The sequence below is a fragment of the Schistocerca cancellata genome, chromosome 1, assembly GCF_023864275.1.
Source record: "Schistocerca cancellata isolate TAMUIC-IGC-003103 chromosome 1, iqSchCanc2.1, whole genome shotgun sequence".
Classification (NCBI taxonomy): Eukaryota; Metazoa; Arthropoda; class Insecta; order Orthoptera; family Acrididae; genus Schistocerca; species Schistocerca cancellata.
In genome coordinates this window covers 1,267,228,258-1,267,251,690 of record NC_064626.1, presented here as the reverse complement: position 1 = coordinate 1,267,251,690, position 23,433 = coordinate 1,267,228,258, and the positions used below count along the sequence as shown (strand labels likewise).

At 44.9% G+C, this 23,433-nt stretch overlaps 1 protein-coding gene across 1 annotated transcript in view; it reads right to left on the bottom strand.

The window, feature by feature from the left end:
- LOC126094953 (Down syndrome cell adhesion molecule-like protein Dscam2) overlaps positions 1–23,433 on the bottom strand; it is an 890,199-nt gene that overhangs the window by 289,559 nt on the left and 577,207 nt on the right. Inside the window, exon 7 of the mRNA XM_049909611.1 lies at positions 11,877–11,997. Coding sequence (XP_049765568.1) covers positions 11,877–11,997 — 121 coding nt within the window. The remainder of the gene's footprint in view (positions 1–11,876; positions 11,998–23,433) is intronic.

Sequence of the window (23,433 nt, the reverse complement as noted above, 5' to 3'; positions counted from 1 at the left end):
TATTTATTTATGGCTGTTGAGAGAGAATGTCAGCCACACTCAGTAGCCGAAAAACTGAAGGTGCCGTTTTCAGTCTGAGTAGGCTGTGGGCCACGTCATACGAAGTCTAACGACGAGACTGAGTTCCATTTAACACGAGTGCATAGTGGTGACGACGAACATCCGCTTGAGAGGTGAAAGCGCAACCGTAGTCTGTCTCCCAAGGTATCTAATTCAGAGAGAAGAATGTTTTGGGTTGTATTGTAACTACGGGCAGAAATTTCAGTGCGGTACGGACCTCAGACGGACGAAGGAAATTTGATCCGAAACGAGTTGATTCGTTGCAGTTACACCAACAGGGAATAATTTGTAGGCAAGTTTGTTCCTGCTAGGTTTCTAATTTCCTAGGTGGTCAAGTACATATTTATAGGTTTGAATGTACACTTAACGGTGTTATAAAAAACCAGCAATGTGATTGTTGTTGTTGTGGTCTTCAGTCCTGAGACTGGTTTGATGCAGCTCTCCATGCTACTCTATCCTGTGCAAGCTTCTTCATCTCCCAGTACTTACTGCAACCTACATCCTTCTGTTCTGTTTAATGTATTCATCTCTTGGTCTCCCTCTACGATATTTACCATCCACGCCGCCCTTCAATACTAAATTGGTGATCCCTTGATGCGTCAGAATATGCCCTACCCACCGCTCCCTTCAAGTTGTGCCACAAATTTCTCTTCTCTCCAATTCTATTCAATACCTCCTCATTAGTTATGTGATCTACCCATCTAATCTTCAGCATTCTTCTGTAGCACCACATTTCGAAAGGTTCTATTCTCTTCAATTCCAAACTATTTATCGTCTATGTTTCACTTCCATACATGGCTACACTCCATACAAATACTTTCAGAAACGACTTCCTGACACTTAAATCTATAGTCGACGATAACAAATTTCTCTTCTTCAAAAACGCATTCCTTGCCATTGCCAGTCTACATTTTATATTCTCCCTACTTCGACCATCATTCCTTTTTGACTGCTTCATTTACTGCATTTTTGTATTTTCTCGTTTCATCAATTATTTTTAATATTTCTTCTGTTACCAAGGGATTTCTACTAGCCCTCGTCTTTTTACCTACTTGATCCTCTGCTGCCTTCACTACTTCATCCCTCAAAGCTACCAATTCTTCTTCTACTGTGTTTCTTTGCCCCATTCCTGTCAATTGCTCCCTAATGCTCTTCCTGAAACTCTGTACAACCTCTGGTTTAGTCAGTTTATTCAGGTTCCATCTCCTTAAATTCCCACCTTTTTGCAGTTTCTTCAGTTTTAATCTACAATTAATGTGATTTATATGTCAAAAATCCGACTCAGTTGCAAAATGTTACTGGTCTTTACCCAGGTTTCAGCTAGAGCAATCTAGCCTTCTTCAGAAGCATAAAATAAGCTAATACATGCCAGAATAAGACACGGTCGACCGTGTCTTATTCTGGCAGGTATTATCTTATTTTATGCTTCTGAAGAAGGCTAGATTGCTCTAGCTGAAACCTGGGTAAAGACCAGTAACATTTTGCAGCTGAGGCGGATTTTCGAGGTAGTAATACATCACAGTTGCTGACAGGGCTGCAACATGTTAAAAATTCTTACAGCAATGTGATTATTCATTACGAGACCGACAAAAGTTACATAGTTTTCCTGTGAATTTTCAAACTCTTTGCTACTTTTCGTTGACGTACAAAATAAGCTATATCTCCCTTACGGATCAGAATGACGTCGCTTTAGACATTACCGCATAGAAGTAAAAGTCTTTAGCATGACTGTATTGATGTGAGAGTGGGTTCATCAGCTGGTGGGAGCATATCAGAAGCGACACGAGCCTACAGACACACACAGCCGCTGCTACTACTATAAGGCGGTCGCATCGGCTGCACGGCAAGCCCGCCAGACTGGGCGGCCTCTATCCTCGCCACGGCGAGATGCCTCGTTTGACCTCAGCCTGTTTTTTTTTTCTTTATTGTTATTTTAAACCTGTACAACAGGCAGACTGTCAGCAGCATTCTACGCTGCTCTTCAGCCATAGGATACACAATGAGAGATAAACACGGAGAAGACACAGAAGCTACAGAACGGTGGGCAATAAAACAGGAGACACATAAAGACAAACACGGAGCCGTTCACACTCGACGGGAACCCACACTGCAAACTGTTGATACGACGCACAAACACTGAAGAAGACGATGGCGCTGGTGAACACTGAACACTAAGCATGACGGCACACACGATACACTGATGGCGGTGATCTCCGGCGCGCGAATGTCCACGTAGCGTGTGCGAGTCCGGGGACCTGCCAAGAGGGGAACAGGGGTGAGGCGGGGGAGAGGGGAGAACAAGGATGCCAATGGCTGAGGATACGGGGGCAGGAGGAGAGGGACAGGAGAGGAGAAACCCGGGGGAGGAGTGGGGAGAAATGGAGGAGGGAGGGAAAAGGGAGAGAAGGGAGGGAGGGTGCCCAGAGGAGCAAGCACAGGAGGAGGGAGGGAGGATCATAGTTGGTAGGAGGGGTAGATGGAGGGGAGGAGGGCATCATCAGGGAGAGGGAGCTGGTGGAAGCCACCTCGGGAGAGGGTAAGGAGGGTGGAGAGATGGAGACCGGGCGGGACGTGGGAATACAGGCGCGGCAGTGGGCGGGGGTGGGAGAGGATCGGGGAGACGAGCGGGTGAGGAGGATCGAGTTTACGGGAGGTGTACAGGATCCGTATCCTTTCAAGGAAAAGGAGGAGGTGGGGGAAGGGGATGAGATCGTACAGGATCCGCGTGGGGGAGGGGAGACGGATGCGATAGGTGAGGCGGAGAGCATGACGTTCAAGGATTTGGAGGGATTTGTAAAAGGTAGGGGGGGGCGGAGATCCAAGCCGGATGGGCATAAGAAAGGATAGGACGGATGAGGGATTTATAGGTGTGGAGGATGGTGGAGGGGTCCAGACCCCACGTACGGCCGGAGAGGAGCTTGAGGAGACTGAGTCGGGAGCGTGCCTTGGCTTGGTTTGTCTGGGGGTGTGGCCTCAGCCTGCCTGCTCCCAGCATTCGTACTCGGGAAAGCCGTGAGCTCCAACGAGTATGATCCAGCAAAACCAATGTTCTAATTACAACAAATTTTAAAATGTGCACATCCACAGCTAAATCTTTAAAGTTTTTTTTTTTTTTTTTTTTTTTTTTTTTTTTTTTTTTTTTTTTGAGAACCAACTCCTGGAGCTCATTTACGAGGGCCACTCAATTCATACAGTTCAATCTGTTGCACTACGGATTCATTCCAGTGTCTACGTTCATGGGGTTCTATCTTCCGGTCGGCTCAACCGCTAGAGATCGTCAAAGCGGCCAGAAGGCTTGCTAGCTCAATTGGCGTCTTAGATGTTCATGTCGCCTCTGCGTTATTTCCAGACACTTGATTTCACGAGCTGCACGTATTTAAAGGTTTGGATAATATTGTAACTAATTTATTGATTTCTCCTGCATCACCTGTGCTATTTTTCAAGACAAAGTAACGTATGAGTAAAGCACAAATGAAATAAAGCAGAAACAATTATCTTATCATCCTGACAATGTCTGGAACACACGAGAGTTCTGAAATGATGCAGCAGAATCATCATTGTCGTTTGCACTAGTCATGAGATAGTTCATATTGTTCTTCTCCAGAAATCCGGAAAATGTAATGTAATAGGCTCACGTGAACGCAAAATCGGAATGCATTTTCTTTTGCACTGCAGTGTTCTGATAAAAGTATTTTTTGGAGTTTGATATCTTGTTAAGATAAAGATCACTGTGGCCTGCTGACTACTCGTCTAGATGGGAAGCAATTGCAAATGCCTTTAACAAAGCAAAACTTACAAGAAGTTTAAAAGTTTGGCATCTCACTGTGCTTACGGAATTTAATGAACAAGCCCGTATTTTACAGACACTCAGGCTTAATTTCTAGGACCTTAGCTTTTAAAATAGAGAGTACTGTAGGAAAACGAATATTTCTGAACAAGCAATTTCGCAATTTCTGTGTCTTTCTATGGCTTCAAAGAACTCATAGGACGCTGGCTGCGTCTGTTCTTAGCAGTCGCATTCCTCCCGCCGCTGCCGTTCATAGCTGTTCTCCTTTCCAGAAGAGGCGCCGCATCTGGTGAGGCGTCTGCAGGGCAGCAATAAGCGGCGCAGGGCGCCTTGTATTCCGCGGGCCTCCGTCCCCTTACCTCATCTCACCTCGCAGCCGGTCATTACGGGGCCGGCGCAGCGGGCAGTGGAGGAAGGGAAACTTGCGCCGCGCAGTGTGCACAGCCTGAGTGCGCCCGCTGCAAGTCAAAGGCGCGCCAGCGGGAAATCCCCGAGCAAGGCTGCCGACCGCGCCGCTTTTATTGCCCTACTCAAGTCTGTAAAAGTCCTGCCCCCGGCTGGGAGAGAGAGAGAGAGCTACGATGGAGAAAGTGGTGGGAAACACAAGCAAAACTTGAGGGCAAGACCCGGTATTTACTCTGAACTTTCACAGTAAGATATCCCGAAGCTGTTTAATGCACTGAGCATTTGCTCTGCTTTGAGGTTTCGACTGCTAATATATTTTATCACTGTTTGCTTTCTCATAAGTTCCCTGTTGTTTTTGGACGTTGCTGGGCTAGTGAACTGCTTTTTTATGATGCTGTTTAAGTCTCTGACTGCAACTATATTAAAGAAAAGAGAATCACAAAATTGGTCTTCGTTTATTATTGGCAAAAAATTTTAGCTGGGAAGAAGTAAAACAAGTTTCGCCTGATTCTGGTTTAATAGATGATAGCATCTATCAAAATGTTTGGTCACAGTTCGTATTATTAACGTGCTGAAATTTATAATTCCTATTTAAATTTTTTCAAACTCCTACTTGTCACATTGTTCGAATCGAATTTCTACTTTCACTCAAATCATTGTTCCATGCTGTGTTGTCCGCCCCGATAGCTTAATGGTCAGCGTGACGGCTTAGGGGCCCGGGTTCGATCCCTGGCTGGGTAGAGGGTTTTCTCCGCTCAGCGACTGGGAGTTGAGTTGTCATCATCATCATTTCATCCCCATCCGCGCGCAGGTCGCCCAGAGTGGCGTCGAATGTAATGAGACCTGCACCAAGGCGGCTGGACCTGCCCCGTAAGCGGCCTCCAGGCCAATGACGCCAAACGTTCATTTCCAGTTCCGTGATGTGTTTATATAAAGTCAGTGCTTTTCAATATTACTAACATGTTCATTACTTTTGAATAAAGTATGGATTTTTACTATATTACTGCAGTGCAAATGTACAAAATCGACAAAATTAGAACACTAACTAATTGATGACATATTATAAAGTGAAAAGAATCAAGAAAACATTGATTAATACTGTATAATATCCAAAGAGTGAGATTTTCACTCTGCAGCGGAGTGTGCGCTGATATGAAACTTCCTGGCAGATTAAAACTGTGTGCCCGACCGAGACTCGAACTCGGGACCTTTGCCTTTCGCGAGTGAAAATCTCATTCTGGAAACATCCCCCAGGCTGTGGCTAAGCCATGTCTCCGCAATATCCTTTCTTTCAGGAGTGCTAGTTCTGCAAGGTTCGCAGGAGAGCTTCTGTAAAGTTTGGAAGGTAGGAGACGAGATACTGGCAGAAGTAAAGCTGTGAGACCGGGCGTGAGTCGTGCTTCGGTAGCTCAGTTGGTGGAGCACTTGCCCGCGAAAGGCAAAGGTCCCGAGTTCGAGTCTCGGTCGGGCACACAGTTTTAATCTGCCATGAAGTTTCATATCAGCGCACACTCCGCTGCAGAGTGAAAATCTCATTCTGGAAACATCCCCCAGGCTGTGGCTAAGCCTTGTCTCCGCAATATCCTTTCTTTCAGGAGTGCTAGTTCTGCAAGGTTCGCAGGAGAGCTTCTGTAAAGTTTGGAAGGTAGGAGACGAGATCTGGCAGAAGTAAAGCTGTGAGACCGGGCGTGAGTCGTGCTTCGGTAGCTCAGTTGGTGGAGCACTTGCCCGCGAAAGGCAAAGGTCCCGAGTTCGAGTCTCGGTCGGGCACACAGTTTTAATCTGCCAGGAAGTTTCATCCAAAGAGTGTTTTTTTTTTCATACTGAAAAACATAAACTAATCTTATACTGAATGAAATTTCAAAGAAAAGTAATTTTTACTTTCTCTAGGCTCATGTTGGATTCCATATTATGTAGTGACCCTCCTGTGCTCTAAGACATCTTTAATGTTTGTTGCGTGCCAGACTACGCCCTCAATATGAAAATTTATTGAGTTGGGACAGGCTATACGGAGAAAAGTGTCCAACCCATCAAACTATAATGAACAACCAAAAATGCATGTTTCATTTGTATTTTCCAGGAAACGAGGGTATTAAACAATTGTTAAAACTGTCTAGGAGTCATCTGGTAAGGGCGGAAGGCCACCAATTGTAAATTAATTATTCTACATATGCCTCTGACTACAGAGGCATGATGCGTTACAAATATAAACCAGGCAGCTGAATGAGTTAGCACTTCAGTGAAAAATGTGATTTCTGTGGTTGCTTTTGTGGTGTCCTTAGGTTAGTTAGGTTTAAGTAGTTCTAAGTTCTAGGGGACTAATGACTATAGATATTAAGTCCCATAGTGCTCAGAGCCATTTTTTTGTGGTTGCTTTGGAGGCAGATCAGATGGCGAGTCACTTCTGTAGTGTGAAGTGGCAGTCTGCGTTGCCTGCCTGACATAAGTTGTAGGCATGAGAGCCAATGGACAGCATGTCCCAAGATATGTCATTATGCTGACAAGGACCGTCAGTGGGCGAAGACGTGTGGAGACATTATAGATAGTTAGGCGACGGAATGAGTTACAGGCGCGCGGAGTGGCCACGCGGTTTCAGGCGTCATGTCACGGATTGTGAGGCCCCTCCCGCCGGAGGTTCGAGTCCTCCCTCGGGCAACGGTGTGTTTGTTGTTCTTAGCATAAGTTAGTTTAAGTAGTGTGTAAGTCTCGGGACCTATGACCTCAGGAGTTTGGTCCCCTAGGAATTCACACACATCTGAACATTTGAATGAATCACAGAGCTATAAGGAATGACATCATAATAAAAATATTGCTTGGGCAGTCCCTTTTAATTCTTCTCCCTTCATACGTACCTGCCAAAGGCCTTTCCGCAGCGGTAACACCGATTCCCATCAGATCACCGAAGTTAAGGGCTGTCGGGCTTGGCTAGCACTTCGATGGGTGACAATCTGGTCTGCCGAGCGCTGTGCAGGGTGCATTCAGCCCTTGTGAGGCAAACTGAGGAGCTACTTGATTGAGAAGTAGCGGCTCCGGTCTTGTAAACTGACATACAGCCGGGAGAGCGGTGTGCTGACCACACGCCCCTCCATATCCGCATCCAGTGACGCCTGTGGGCTGAGGACGACACGGCGGCCGGTCAGTACCGTTGGGCCTTCATGGCCTGTTCGGGCGGAGTTCAGTTCATATGTGCCTCGCGTGATATCATTTACTCTACATTTTTGTTCTGTTGTGTTGCGTATCAGTAGGAGATTTTCGTATTCGCTATGCCCCGGAGTAGGAATTAAAATCCATGGAGAAGAAATAAAAACTTTAGGGTTCGCCGACGACATCATAATTCTACCAGAGACAGCAAAGGACCTGGAAGAGCAACTGATCGGAGTGGATAGTGTCTTGAAAGGAGGATATAAGATGAACATAAACAGAAGCAAAACGAGGATAATTGAATGTAGTCGAATTAAATCGGGTGATGCTGCGGGAAACAGATTAGGTAATTAGACGCTTAAAGTAGTAAATGAGAATTGCTATTTGGGGAGCAAAATATTTGATGATGCTCGATGTAGAGAGGATATGAAATGTAGACTGGCAATGGCAAGGAAAGCGTTTCTGAAGAAGAGAAATTTGTTAACATCGAGTATAGATTTAAGTGTCAGGAAGTCGTTTCTGAAAGTATTTGTATGGAGTGTAGTCACGTATGAAAGTGAAACATGGACGATAAATAGTTTAGACAAGTTGAGAATAGAAGCTTTCGAAATGTGGTGCTACAGAAGAATGCTGAAGATTAGATGGGTAGATCACATAACTAACGAGGAGGTATTGAATAGGACTGGGGAGAAGAGGAGTTTGTGGCACAACTCGACTGGAAGAAGGGATCGGTTGGTAGGGCATATTCTGAGGCATCAAGGGATCACCAATTTAGTATTGGAGGGCAGCGTGGAGGGTAAAAATCGTAGAGGGAGACCAAGAGATGAATACACTAAGCAGATTCAGAAGGGTGTAGGTTGCAGTAGGTACTGGGAGACGAAGAAGCTTGCACAGGATAGGATAGCATGGAGAGCTGCATCAAACCAGTCTCACGACTGAAGACCCCAACAACAACAATGCCCCGGAGATGGTGGTGATCGCAAAGTGTACTTCAGAGGCAGTATGTTGAAAATTATCTGTCATATGCGTCTATTATTCATGACTTTCGAAACAGATAAAGAAAAGGGGCTTCTTTTGTGATATTCGATAGAGATCAGACGTATGTAAAATCACTCTTCCTAGGTTAGATGGAAAATAGTTCTACATGACTGAATTATTAAATTTGTTATGAACTGCTTATTTGAATAAATCTGCATTGGGACATTAAGTGCAAGAGAATCCACTGTTTTATTTATTCGACTATAAAAACTAATGTAATAGGTTATTAGAAAAGGAACGTTCCCAGATTATTTAATTTTCCATGAAATTATACTGAACTCACGTTTCGGAGGATTTGTTGGTCCACGGTGAGGCAACACAGAGCCAGCTCTTCTGGGCCCTCTTTCGGATACATTTTATTAGATTAAAAATTCGGTATCCCTTTGTTAGCTATTAGCCATCAAATTTGTCGTGCATTACACTAAGTACGATATTCTTTTCAGCCGAATTGACGTTAGCTCTGTGGATCCAGTTTGTAAGATTAATATATGTACATGAGTTTGAACAATTTCAGGAGACTAACAAAAGGATATGGAGGATATGAGAACATAAGAAAACAGAATTTTTTTCCGTGAATATAATCAAATTACTACGATTATTTGACATATTTTCAACTCCTGTGGAGGAACAGCGACCGTTAGAAATTAAAATTATGGAGCCGCCACAAATCGCATTTAACTTCTTTATTTTTCAAATTTCACTCGACCAACGCGAGAATCTTCAGAACTGATAATTTCAGAGGTTTAATTTACAACGTGGTAAATTACATTAGTAGGCGAGGGCCTCATGTATACAGCGCCACTTCCATACATAAAATTGGGTAAATTGGTTTTGTACGGTGAACCAGAGAGTTTTCTTTAATTCTATACACCCATCTTACTCCATTTTACGTCTGCCTGCTGCGCTATACAAATGTGTGGCCCTTGTCTACGTAACATAAGTTAGCTGGTTGAAATTTGAATCTGCGAACTATCTTGTTCTGTGGTGGTGTAACACATCGTATTTCCACAATACTGAAGATTCCCGCGTTGATCGAATGAAACATGTGGAAGAAAGAAAAAGTTACATTGACCTGTGGCGGCTCCCACAATTTTAACCAGAGAATAATATATTTTTTTTTTCCAAACGATGATTTCATTGACGAGAAGGACTATTACGAGAAGCATCAGTTGTCTCAGAACTAAACAGGATCCCTAAAAACATCACCTCAGGTGGTTCCCATTGTGTCCAGGACTAGACTTTCATTGGATCACAAGGTAACTATCGTCATCATTTCTGCTCACACTAAAAGCGTTGGCAAAGGGCAAGCGACTCAACTACCTGTTCTTCGCTACAAAATGGCTCTGAGCACTATGGGACTTAACAGCTGAGGTCATCTGTCCCCTAGAACTTAGAAAAACTTAAACCTAACTAACCTAAGGAGATCACACACATCCATGCCTAAGGAAGGATTCGAACATGCGACCGTAGCGGTCGCGCGTTTCCAGACTGAAGGGACTAGAACCGCACGGCCACACCGGCCGGCGTTCTTGGTTACAGAAGGTCGTGTGTTTAAGCAGTTATCGGAAAAGAAACCTGATGAACAATGGATTGTTGACGAACAATAATTTTGTGGCTGCCTTGTCGAAAGTAGGTATCTTGATATTTGTTCATACAAAACGCAGTTGTAATAGTACGGTAGACGGATGTAGGAATTCTAAATATATTTATTCTTTAATGAAATTTGTCATTAAAAATATATCACTTTTTCAAACCAACAACTCAATTCATGGAATCAATACTAGAAATAAGAACCATCTTCACAAGGATTTTAAGTCACTTAGTCTTGTACAAAAAGGTGTGCATTATTCAGGAACACACATTTTCAATAACTTGCCAGCAGCCATAAAAAGCTTAACAACCAATAAAATTCATTTTAAGAGAAGCCTAAAGGTTTTATTTGAGGCCAACTCCTCCTACTCCATTGATGAATTTCTCAGTTGAACCAACTGATTTGTATATATATACTCCTGGAAATTGAAATAAGAACACCGTGAATTCATTGTCCCAGGAAGGGGAAACTTTATTGACACATTCCTGGGGTCAGATACATCACATGATCACACTGACAGAACCACAGGCACATAGACACAGGCAACAGAGCATGCACAATGTCGGCACTAGTACAGTGTATATCCACCTTTCGCAGCAATGCAGGCTGCTATTCTCCCATGGAGACGATCGTAGAGATGCTGGATGTAGTCCTGTGGAACGGCTTGCCATGCCATTTCCACCTGGCGCCTCAGTTGGACCAGCGTTCGTGCTGGACGTGCAGACCGCGTGAGACGACGCTTCATCCAGTCCCAAACATGCTCAATGGGGGACAGATCCGGAGATCTTGCTGGCCAGGGTAGTTGACTTACACCTTCTAGAGCACGTTGGGTGGCACGGGATACATGCGGACGTGCATTGTCCTGTTGGAACAGCAAGTTCCCTTGCCGGTCTAGGAATGGTAGAACGATGGGTTCGATGACGGTTTGGATGTATCGTGCACTATTCAGTGTCCCCTCGACGATCACCAGTGGTGTACGGCCAGTGTAGGAGATCGCTCCCCACACCATGATGCCGGGTGTTGGCCCTGTGTGCCTCGGTCGTATGCAGTCCTGATTGTGGCGCTCACCTGCACGGCGCCAAACACGCATACGACCATCATTGGCACCAAGGCAGAAGCGACTCTCATCGCTGAAGACGACACGTCTCCATTCGTCGCTCTATTCACGCCTGTCGCGACACCACTGGAGGCGGGCTGCACGATGTTGGGGCGTGAGCGGAAGACGGCCTAACGGTGTGCGGGACCGTAGCCCAGCTTCATGGAGACGGTTGCGAATGGTCCTCGCCGATACCCCAGGAGCAACAGTGTCCCTAATTTGCTGGGAAGTGGCGGTGCGGTCCCCTACGGCACTGCGTAGGATCCTACGGTCTTGGCGTGCATCCGTGCGTCGCTGCGGTCCGGTCCCAGGTCGACGGGCACGTGCACCTTCCGCCGACAACTGGCGACAACATCGATGTACTGTGGAGACCTCACGCCCCACGTGTTGAGCAATTCGGCGGTACGTCCACCCGGCCTCCCGCATGCCCACTATACGCCCTCGCTCAAAGTCCGTCAACTGCACATACGGTTCACGTCCACGCTGTCGCGGCATGCTACCAGTGTTAAAGACTGCGATGGAGCTCCGTATGCCACGGCAAACTGGCTGACACTGACGGCGGCGATGCACAAATGCTGCGCAGCTAGCGCCATTCGACGGCCAACACCGCGGTTCCTGGTGTGTCCCCTGTGCCGTGCGTGTGATCATTGCTTGTACAGCCCTCTCGCAGTGTCCGGAGCAAGTATGGTGGGTCTGACACACCGGTGTAAATGTGTTCTTTTTTCCATTTCCAGGAGTGTATCTTGGAGTGTACTCACGAGAAGGTGGGCGGTGGATGCCCCTGCGCGGCACAGCCCAGCGTCACGTGTTGTCCCTGCTCCACTGTCAGTGACGTCATCGAGCGCTGCGTCAGCCGTGGCGGCATCCCGCCTGTCGCCTCTGTAAACAAAAACGAAACATCCGCCGTGAGCGCCAGGCACAATTCTTGCAACGAGAAATGCCAGCTGCCTTTGAGAAAGAAAGAGAAGTTTGGAGCTATGGCCAACGTCAACACGTTAAGTGCAAAAATACTCCACTGACAATGTTTCGGAGGATATTGAGGCATATTTTCTAAGTATTTAGGAATAAGGGATCCATTGTTCGCAGAGGCAGAGTAATAATATAATTGTGAAACTTCCTGGCAGATTAAAACTGTGTGCCCGACCGTGAGTCGAACTCGCGACCTTTGCCTTTCGCGGCCAAGTGCTCTACTGGCAGATTTAAAGCTGTGAGTACCGGGCGTGAGTCGTGCTTCGGTAGCTCAGTTGGTAGAGCACTTGCCCGCGAAAGGCGAAGGTCCCGAGTTCGAGTCTCGGTCGGGCACACAGTTTTAATCTGCCAGGAAGTTTCATATCAGCGCACACTCCACTGCAGAGTGAAAATCTCATTCTGAATGTAATTGTGACTTAGCTTATGACCAAATTTGCTTGTGTGAAAGTATGTACACAACAGTCCATAAGCCTGGAATATGCGATCACCAAAAACCACAAGGGAAAAAATCATATAATAATGCAAATATCTTACAGATGAAAACTGTGCACTCTTATGGAACTGCCGTCACTGCGGGAAGACCTCAGTGTAACGTCATTGTGCCGCTTTTCCCAGACACGAGATTGGAAACCGGCCAGCTCATCTTCAGTACCTATCCACACTGCAGTACATTACTCGTACTGTACGAGATATAACGACATACTGTCGACATTTGCCCGCTTGTGTAGATATTGTCAGTCCAACACAGACACTAAGGTAAACATGATTTAGAAATTAAACAAAATGCAATTATCCTGTACGAACCAATCGGAACTACGGTTGGGTGTTCTTAACTACTCAAACAATATCATAGTCTCGTCGGTGGAGTTCAGGTACATCCTGTATCGTACGATGATTATTTTAAAAATGAAAGCAAAAAAATGAATATCTTGACTGTCGAAAGTTTGATATTTGTCAGTCAGAAAGAATATAACAATTCATGACGCATTATGTGACCATACTTGAAGATCTCGGATGCCTGGTTCCACATTTTCTGATGTGCTCACTGTAGACCAAAGTTACCACGCGCAGAGTTGCCTAACAAATCGTTTGAAACAGTTATCTGATACACAATTTAATTCAAAACAAAGTAGAACTAGAGGAACAAGGTGTTGTGTTTAGTCAGAATAAGACAGATTTCTCTGATGTAAAATTATCCAGTGTTCATTGGATACGTTGCTGGCACCTACCTACGGCACTTTCAGAAGTAGGGGTCCAGATAGCTGTACACACCGGTACCTCTAATAACCAGTAGCACGTCCCCTTGCATTGATGCATGCTTGTATTGTTCGTGGCGTACTGTCCACGGTGATTCGGCGTAGACCTTTCAGAGTGTCTGGTGGGTCACGTCGTCCATAAACAGCCCTTTTCAATCTATCCCAGGCATTGTCGATAGGGTTCATGTCTAGAGAACATGCTGGCCACTCTAGTCGAGCGAGGTCGTTATCCTAAAGGAAGTCATTCACAAGGTGTGTACGATGGGGGCGCGAATTGTTGTCCATGAAGACGAATGCCTCGGCGTACATCGGCCCCACATAATGCCAGCTCAAAACAGCAGGGAACCTCCACCTTGCTGCACTCGCTGGACAGTGTGTCTAAGGCGTTCAGCCCTACTGGGTTGCCTCCAAACGCGTCTGCGACGTTTGTCTGGTTGAAGGTACATGCGACACTCGTCAGTGAAGAGAACGTGATGCCAATCCTGAACGGTCCTTTCTGCATGTTGTTGGGCCCATCTGTACCACGCTGTATGGTGTCGTGATTGCAAAGATGGACCTCGACATGGACGTCGGGAGTGAAGTTGCGCATCATGCAGCCTGTTGCGCACGGTTTGAGTTGTAACGCGACGTCCTGTGGCTGCGCGAAAAGCATTATTCAACATGGTGGCGTTGCTGTCAGGGTTTCTCCGAGCCATAACCCGTACGTAGCGGTCATCCACTGCAGTAGTAACCCTTGGGCGGCCTGAGCGAGGCATCTCATCGACAGTTCCTGTCTCTCTGTATGTCCTCCATGTCCGAACAACATCGCTTTGGTTCACTGCGAGACGCCTGGGCACTTCCCTTGTTGAGAGCCCTTCCTGGCACAAAGTAACAATGCGGACGCAATCGAACCGCGGTATTGACCGTCTAGGCATGATTGAACTACAGACAACACGAGCCGCGTACCTCCTTCCTGGTGGAATGACTGGAACTGATCAGCTGTCGGACCCCGTCCGTCTAATAGGCGCTCCTCATGCACGATTGTTCACATCTTTGGGCGGGTTTAGCGTCATCTCTGACCAGTCAAAGGGGATGTGTCTGTGACATATCTACAGTCAACGTCTGTCTTCAGGAGTTCTGGGAACCAGGGTGATATAAAACTTTTTTTGATGTATGTAGTACGTTACAGATTTAACATAGTAAGTCAGCTATTAAACTTATAACCTGGCAACGCCTTGACGTATAAATTTCCCACACTACATATATCGAGTGTTCCGGAATTATAGCACATAGTGTCTTACGACAGACTTTACACTTAATTTCAGATCTATTCGAAAAATTATCTCGCTGACAACTCAGCACAAAATAATAAAAGGAAGAAAATGCTATTGTTTACTACATTTTGGTTGTTCATACAGAAAAACTGCGGTATCAGTTATTACACCTAAAGTACCTCTTTAAGTACTTGTTTACTGGTATCTCTATTCGCACCACACTTTGTAGACAGTACCCACATACAGGCTGAGTCACCTAACGTTACCGCTGGATATATTTCGTAAACCACATCAAATACTGACGAACCGATTCCACAGACCGAACGTGAGGAGAGGGGCTAGTGTAACTGGTTAATACAAACCATAAAAAAGTGCACGGAAGTATGTTTTTTAACACAAACATAGGTTTTTTTTAAATGGAACGCCGTTAGTTTTGTTAGCACATCCGAACATATAAACAAATACGTAATCAGTGCCGTTTGTTGCATTGTAAAATGTTAATTACATCCGGAGATATTGTAACCTAAAGTTGACGCTTGAGTACCACTCTTCCGCTGTTCGATCGTGTGTATCGGACAGCACCGAATTACGTAGGGATCCAAAGGGAACGGTGATGGACCTTAGGTACAGAAGAGACTGGAACAGCACATTACGTCCACATGCTAACACCTTTTTATTGGTCTTTTTCACTGACGCACATGTGCATTACCATGAGGGGTGTCGCCCTAGAGAGGGGTCCGTGAGCGTGGATGTTTTCTGACGTCGTCTCGCAGCCCTCTCTGCTGTGACGTTCCTGGCCGACGTACCGGCGCTTAACCTTACGCCGGAACATGATGGACGGTAACGGCCACACACAGGGCAATGTCAGGCCCAGATGTTCCACAATTTCTATATTTCCCCCAATTTGACTCATTATGATGTAGAGTTCTGGAATGAGTTCCGTTAAGAAAAGTTGAAATCTTAATCTCTGTCGTTGGTTATTCCTTCACTGAAAAATGTATTACAGGTAACTTTACCATGTACAAAGATACTGAAGAGAACAGTTAGTTGTACAGTCCGTGCCGGATGTTATCTTGTTCTAGTATTAGCAAGTTTTTCTTTTTCCATTATCGTACTGAGCGAGCGAGAAGTGACTATCTACTATATGCGTCTGTTCGCGCTGTAGTCTTTCTCACACGACTACCACACCAGATACGAGATGCTCGCAGCAGAATCGTCGCGCATTTTCCTCAAATAACAGTTCTCTAAATTCACTCAACAGAGTTTAGCGAGAAGAGCATCTTCTACTTCAAAAGATTTCCATATAATTTTCTCGAACATCTGTTTCAGTTTCATGTAGGATACACCGATCAGTTACTATCTAAGTCTGAAGGCATCCAAACGTTGGATCAGTATGCTAGGATATTTTATGCGATGTCTTTATGGATGTGATGAACTTCCCCAGAACTGTTCCAACAAATCGAAGTCTTCATGCAATGTCTTTCATGAATGTAGCTAACATTTCCGGAACTCTTCCAACAAATCTGTGTCTTTCATTCGTACTCCATACTTCTTATTTTGGATTTTCGTTCTGAAACTAATCTGCATTTTTAACAGTTTGAGCTCTGAAGTAAAAACCTGAGAGCACTACCGACTCGTCACCGAATAAACTGCTTCACATGTTATGCAAAATGCCGTTAATAACTTGCGCAATGCTCACAACGAAAACACCAAACCCTTGTGTATTGCTGATTGTAAAGGATGTAATGGCTACGAGTGCAGGTACTTCTACTGACGGCAGAGAACGGTGTACTGTACAGCATCACAGCAGTATTTACATCATTTTCAGGCTAATAATTATAGCCTTTACAAGTCGTATGTTTTTAGATTGGTTAGTACCTCCAAGTACACGTGGGAAGAGCAAACCATTAAAGCTTATTTTCCTCTGCACAGCAGGTCAGGAGTTGAAGTGTAGCGCGTGGACGGGTAGCCTGTACTGACACCCATAGACCACTTATTGGTGCAGTGCGACTGTGGAGAAAACATCAGGTCGTAAAGTTTGAGACGTGTTTGTGGGAAAACCGTTCCACGCAGAGAAAAAACTACCAACATACTAATACTACCTGTAATATGCTAGATATAAAAATATCCGCACTCATACCCGTTACAGCCTGTGTTCTGTCAATAAAGATTACCTGATCATGGAAGGACTTGAAGGAAGTAGGGCTCATAAAGGGAGGTTGATATCACAATTATCAAACATTTATTAAAAACGAATATAGAATCTTGTTGGAATGTAAGATACGAAAAAAATACAGAAAACTAACATGAAATACTGAAATTAATTATGCAGGACTTTGATTGATATCTTTAGGAAGACTGAAAGAAGACGAAAATTAGAATTCATCTGTACAACTTTCATTTACAATTAACAAGGGAAATAACGCAATCCAGGATGCATCCAGGATGAATAAACGATCATACAAATGCGAGATGCTCAGAGGACGGGCCCAAAAATGTGAAACGAACACCTCATGCTATAGTAAAAGCGGCACTTACAACTTCACACTGCTGAGACAACGCTGGAAGACAGCCAGGAAGCGAATGATCAGAATACAAAGTTCTCTGTTCTAAACCCAAGCTCCGTTTGAGGGGTGACATCATGTATGTAGCCAATGTGACGAACGAGGAAGTGTCTCGAAGCATGAGCATCATATGGAACGCTGAAAAAATATTCCGGACATGGTGTACACACAAACAATTTACAAGGTTGGTATCGAGTTTGAACGGTTTTTTACTTTTGTTTGATGTAGCAAACACAGTATCCAGTAGGGGAATCAATGTACAGGATTGTCATGAACTGAAATACTGTTGAGATTGTGCGAAATTTCTTACATTTCGTGGGAATGGAAAGGCGGAATTCTGATCGGCATACACGCTGAATAAATACTTGGTAAATCTCAACTGGGCTCTTTGGTGCCATGGTACCCTTGCTGCGGCATGTAGGGGGTTAACTCCTGGAGGCCACAGAATACGTTAAGGAAGGCCCGGGAACCACCCCACAATTTCACCCAGTTTGATGTAAGCGTTTTTGCTGCATTTCCACAGTAGACGTGGAATGTCCCGGAATCTGCCTCCTAGCACGAAAACCTTTCAGTCACAGCCCAACAGTTTGCTTGTTTTGTACATAATAAAATGAAAATAAACTGATACAGATTCGTCAAGTCGCAACTTAGTATTATGCCCAAATAAAGATGTAACTTACCGATGTGTTCACCATTGATCTTGTAATCGGACAATATCTTGGTTATAGACAACAAATTTCAGTTATCCACATTTAAAAAATGAATTGGCTCTGAGCACTATGGGACTTAACATCTGAGGTCATCAGTCCCCTACAACTTAGAGCTACTCAAACCAAACTAACCTAAGAACATCACACACATGCTCGAGGCAGGATTCGAACATGTGACCATAGCGGTCGCGCGGTTCCAGACAGAAGAGCCTAGAACCGCACGGCCACCCACATTTAAAGATAGCTATCAGTTTTCAAATTTTCCTTTCAAAACAAAATCCTTGAGTGTTGTCTCAATTTAGTTCTCACACCACTGCGAAGATAATGAGAAACAGATATTAGTTTCAGTGGCGTTGAGAAACAGCTGAAATCGCAAAGAATGAACGAAGCTCCATGACCCGAAGGACTCCTTAACGATATCCTACACCGAATTAGAAGGTAAATTAGCCCATCTTTAAACCATGGAATATCGTAGTGCCTCGAACAGAAAACCGTGCCCACTGGCTAGAGGGAAGCAAAGGTCATATCCGTCTACAAGAAAGGTAGCATTAATGATTAACAAAACTAGAGTACAATAATTTTGACAATCATTCATTGTAAAATCTTGGAATATACTCTGAGATCAGATGTAATGACGTATCTCGAACAGAATGATTTACTGCCACCATGGATTCCGAAAACATCGATCATGTGAAGTTGTAACGCCGGAAATGCATATCCTCCTATTTCCATCTATTGTACTATTCATTTTTTTCCTTATTTTGTCACCTGAAGATGTGACATTTCTGTCTCTTTACATATTGTAATTGTTTTACTATTTGTATATATATATTTATGCATTTATGTCGATGTATAATTGGTTTGTTTCGTAAATATTATTTGTATTTTTACGCTGGGTCTTGCCTAGGGAAAACTGCTATCGAACGATTATAGGTCGTGTGAAGAATCAAAGGGTGTAGGATCATTGGTAGTGTTAACTCGGCCGCGTGGAGAGCGGGCAGAGGGGGTCTGGCTGGAGTAGCGAGTGGAGCAGGTGTGTTGTGTGAAGCTCCCGCGAGTTGCGCGCTTTCGGGGTTTGGCAGCATGTAATTGCGCTCGACTTGCGATGTTAGTTTTCTGACATAGTGTCGCGGACGGGAAGCATTAGCTGGCGCACATCAAGAGCCTGTTTCGTCTGGTGACCGTGTCGAGAAGAAGGCGCGCCAACATCCAGCTTCTGCAACAGCGACGGCCGACAATGAGTGACTGTCGCCACCTCCTCGATCGACGGCTTCAAACCTTCAATCAATCAACAAGGAAGACTGGAAGCACGTAAAGTTTTAGAACTGTATGGCAGACCTCAGCTTTTCAAACTTTTAAAATTGTTGCATCACAAAATTACAGAAACTTAGCATGAACCATTGTTGCTCATTGTCCCAATTGCATTGCCAAGCAGGGTCCCTTCCTTTTCCGAAATGAACCCAAGTGTCGTTGAAATTCAAACGCCAGCATTAAAGTAATATAATTGGATTTCACTGCTTTAATTTCAAAGTTCAGTTAAAGTATTCATAGCCGGCTACAATATTTAGATTACACAAGCACAAATTAAGAGTGCGAGTTTTGTTACCGTATTTTAGCTTACCTGTGACTGCAGCTCAGCTTGGTACGTACTAAATTTTACTATTGTTAATTGTTAAGAATCATTTAATTCAAGTTCAAAGTTAAATCCCTTATTTCTAAATTGCATAGATTCAAGTAGCTTTTGAAATGATTGTTGAGGTAGTCCAAGACTAACCGTATTTTACTGAATTTCGATGTGCTTCAGAAAGAAAGCTCACTATTAACTTCAGTCACTAAATTAACTTTCGATTTTCCGGTTTTATTAATTCTTTTGCTAAATTAAGACAGAGTGTAGTGAAATTTATTACTTCTGACAAACTTTCAGTTTTCACACTACACGTGTCAACCTTCAGTTGCCATGCTTCTAGTGCTAATTATATGTGTAACAATCTTTCTTTTTCAGTTACTATAGTAATTGTCCTTAGGACTGGCGACCGTAATTTCCCCCAAATCTCAAATATCTAATTACCGCTAGTTAATTGTTAACGTAACGGCCGCACATTTAGTTTCTTTATTAACTTTACGTCTTTTCAAAATTAATTTCCACCAGTTTCATTAGCATTTTTCCTTTCATTTAGATGTAACCCTTTCCTCCCTCTTTACCGACAAATTAACTTCAGTGACGATTGCTTTTCCCAAATTTCCATTAGGTACACGCGCTTTAATTTTTCACTGTCATTAAGGTCAATAAGTGAGGGGGAGGTTACACGTGGCGACCTAGTGACAGGACAATCTTCAGATTTGAGGTTGTTATGGACACGAATTTTGCATTTTGCAAATCTCGTAACAAAGTATTGGTTACGTACAGGCCGTTACGTCAGCGAGAATAAGTAGTGGGAGTAATCCTAATTATATTTGAGGTTTGGCATTTATATTGAAAATTATTAAAATGAGTGAAGGCAACAATTGCCAAAATTTGGTAGACTTGGATAGGGAACAATCGGTCGAACAGTGGGAAACGCGCACTGCGGTACCCATTGTTCAGGTGCAGGCGGCTAGCATGAAAGGCGCGACCGCCGAAACGCAACAAAGGGCAGAAATGGAATTTCAAACCTTAGAAAATGTTTCGGAGTCGGAAGTGAAAATCAAATCTGAATCCCTTGACGACGAATACGGGGGGACAATTAAAGAGGAAGCCGCTACGGATGTAAAACCGGTAATTTCCGGGAATTTAACTGATTTATTGAATGTTTTGATTAACGAAATCAAGAGTCAATCGGCAGAAATTAAAGCTCTGTCTGCCAAGCAAGAAGATCAGGCTGCCAAGCAAGAAGCTGAGGCTGCCAAGCAAGAAGCTCAGTCTGAAAAAATTGAACGGATGCTAGACAATCAGAACAAAGCTATTAACGTTGTTAACAACGATGTTGGAGTTGTTAACACAAAAGTTGATAAAATCAAAGAAGATATTGTTGTAATTAATACCGAAATCGGTAATCTTAAACAGGAAATGATAGGCGTTCAGGCGGAAATTGCGAGCATAAATACTCGTTTTTATTCCGAAATTAGCAGAATCGAGAAAAGTGTAGGAGAAGCAGTTGCTCCAATCATCGAGAATAAGGTGACGGAACAAATTCAATTAGTGAAAAAAGAGGATCAAAAGAAGATGGAAACTTTAGAGGCTTTAGTATCCGAAGTAGATACCAAACTGATGAAGCAGGCTAATACCTGCGAAAAAAAAAGTAGAAACGCTTGCGACAACCACTTGCCAAGTAATTACGAGAGTGTCGGAATTAGAAAAGAAACTTGACGAAAAACAGAGCTATGTGCCAATCTGTGCACATAGTTCGGAATTGTTGACGAAAGAGGAGCGGTTCGACCCCTTGAAAAAAGGCGGTGTACACGCGACGGATTTCATTAAAAATTGTGAAAGAGTTTTACCCAGATCATGGACTAATGAGAGAAAAAATAATGCGATTATTGATGTGTTGGCTGGTGATGCGAAGCGTTGGGGCTTAAACCTCAACATTACGAACCTGACTTTTGACGAGTTTAAAAATTTGTTTCTGGCCGAATACTGGTCAGAGCAAAAACAACAAAGTGTCTGGCGCGAATTTGTCGTATCGAGGCCTTTCGATGCGAATTCGCGCGGTTCGATGAAAGAGATTTGTGAGGGCTGGATCCGCAAGTTGGAATATTTGCGTGATCGCCGCACGGAATCCGAAATAGTCTGGGAACTCTACAAGAAGCTTCCAGATGATACAAAACGATACGAAGGAAGCAATTACAGGACAATAAATGATTTCCTGGAAAGAGTGGAGGACGAGGACAACTGGCGCAATAATCGCGACAGTGGTAGAGGCCGTGGTAACAACAACGGGAACCACAACAACGACAACCATGGGAATAATGCATACTGCAACCATGGCAGCAATAACAATAATGGTTCTGACCGTAATGACAATCGGTACAATGCAAATAATAACAGGAATGACGAAAACCAGTATCATACTAACGTGATACGGGCTTCACAGAATAGTTATAACGCCAGAGGGTGTGATAAGCCGCCTCAGCAGTATTCGAGAGCAGATCTGCTGGGACGAGATAGGGAAACCATTAGCCGCGCCGGTGAGGGGCCGAGCGGGCGTGGAGAAATTTTGGAGGCCCAATAACAGGAGAAAACCCAGGTGTCGTCGTTACGAAAATTCCGTATCGAATAATCAACGGCGGGAGAGTGTGCCAGTGTTAAGAGAAAGGAGTGCGCTCACAAGTAGTAGATCAACTGTATACACGGCAGTAGAAAATACACTCCTGGAAATTGAAATAAGAACACCACGAATTCATTGTCCCAGGAAGGGGAAACTTTATTGACACATTCCTGGGGTCGGATACATCACATGATCACACTGACAGAACCACAGGCACATAGACACAGGCAACAGAGCATGCACAATGTCGGCACTAGTACAGTGTATATCCACCTTTCGCAGCAATGCAGGCTGCTATTCTCCCATGGAGACGATCGTAGAGATGCTGGATGTAGTCCTGTGGAACGGCTTGCCATGCCATTTCCACCTGGCGCCTCAGTTGGAACAGCGTTCGTGCTGGACGTGCAGACCGCGTGAGACGACGCTTCATCCAGTCCCAAACATGCTCAATGGGGGACAGATCCGGAGATCTTGCTGGCCAGGGTAGTTGACTTACACCTTCTAGAGCACGTTGGGTGGCACGGGATACATGCGGACGTGCATTGTCCTGTTGGAACAGCAAGTTCCCTTGCCGGTCTAGGAATGGTAGAACGATGGGTTCGATGACGGTTTGGATGTACCGTGCACTATTCAGTGTCCCCTCGACGATCACCAGTGGTGTACGGCCAGTGTAGGAGATCGCTCCCCACACCATGATGCCGGGTGTTGGCCCTGTGTGCCTCGGTCGTATGCAGTCCTGATTGTGGCGCTCACCTGCACGGTGCCAAAGACGCATACGACCATCATTGGCACCAAGGGAGAAGCGACTCTCATCGCTGAAGACGACACGTCTCCATTCGTCCCTCCATTCACGTCTGTCGCGACACCACTGGAGGCGGGCTGCACGATGTTGGGGCGTGAGCGGAAGACGGCCTAACGGTGTGCGGGACCGTAGCCCAGCTTCATGGAGACGGTTGCGAATGGTCCTCGCCGATACCCCAGGAGCAACAGTGTCCCTAATTTGCTGGGAAGTGGCGGTGCGGTCCCCTACGGCATTGGGTAGGATCCTACGGTCTTCGCGTGCATCCGTGCGTCGCTGCGGTCCGGTCCCAGGTCGACGGGCACGTGCACCTTCCGCCGACCACTGGCGACAACATCGATGTACTGTGGAGACCTCACGCCCCACGTGTTGAGCAATTCGGCGGTACGTCCACCCGGCCTCCCGCATGCCCACTATACGCCCTCGCTCAAAGTCCGTCAACTGCACATACGGTTCACGTCAACGCTGTCGCGGCATGCTACCAGTGTTAAAGACTGCGATGGAGCTCCGTATGCCACGG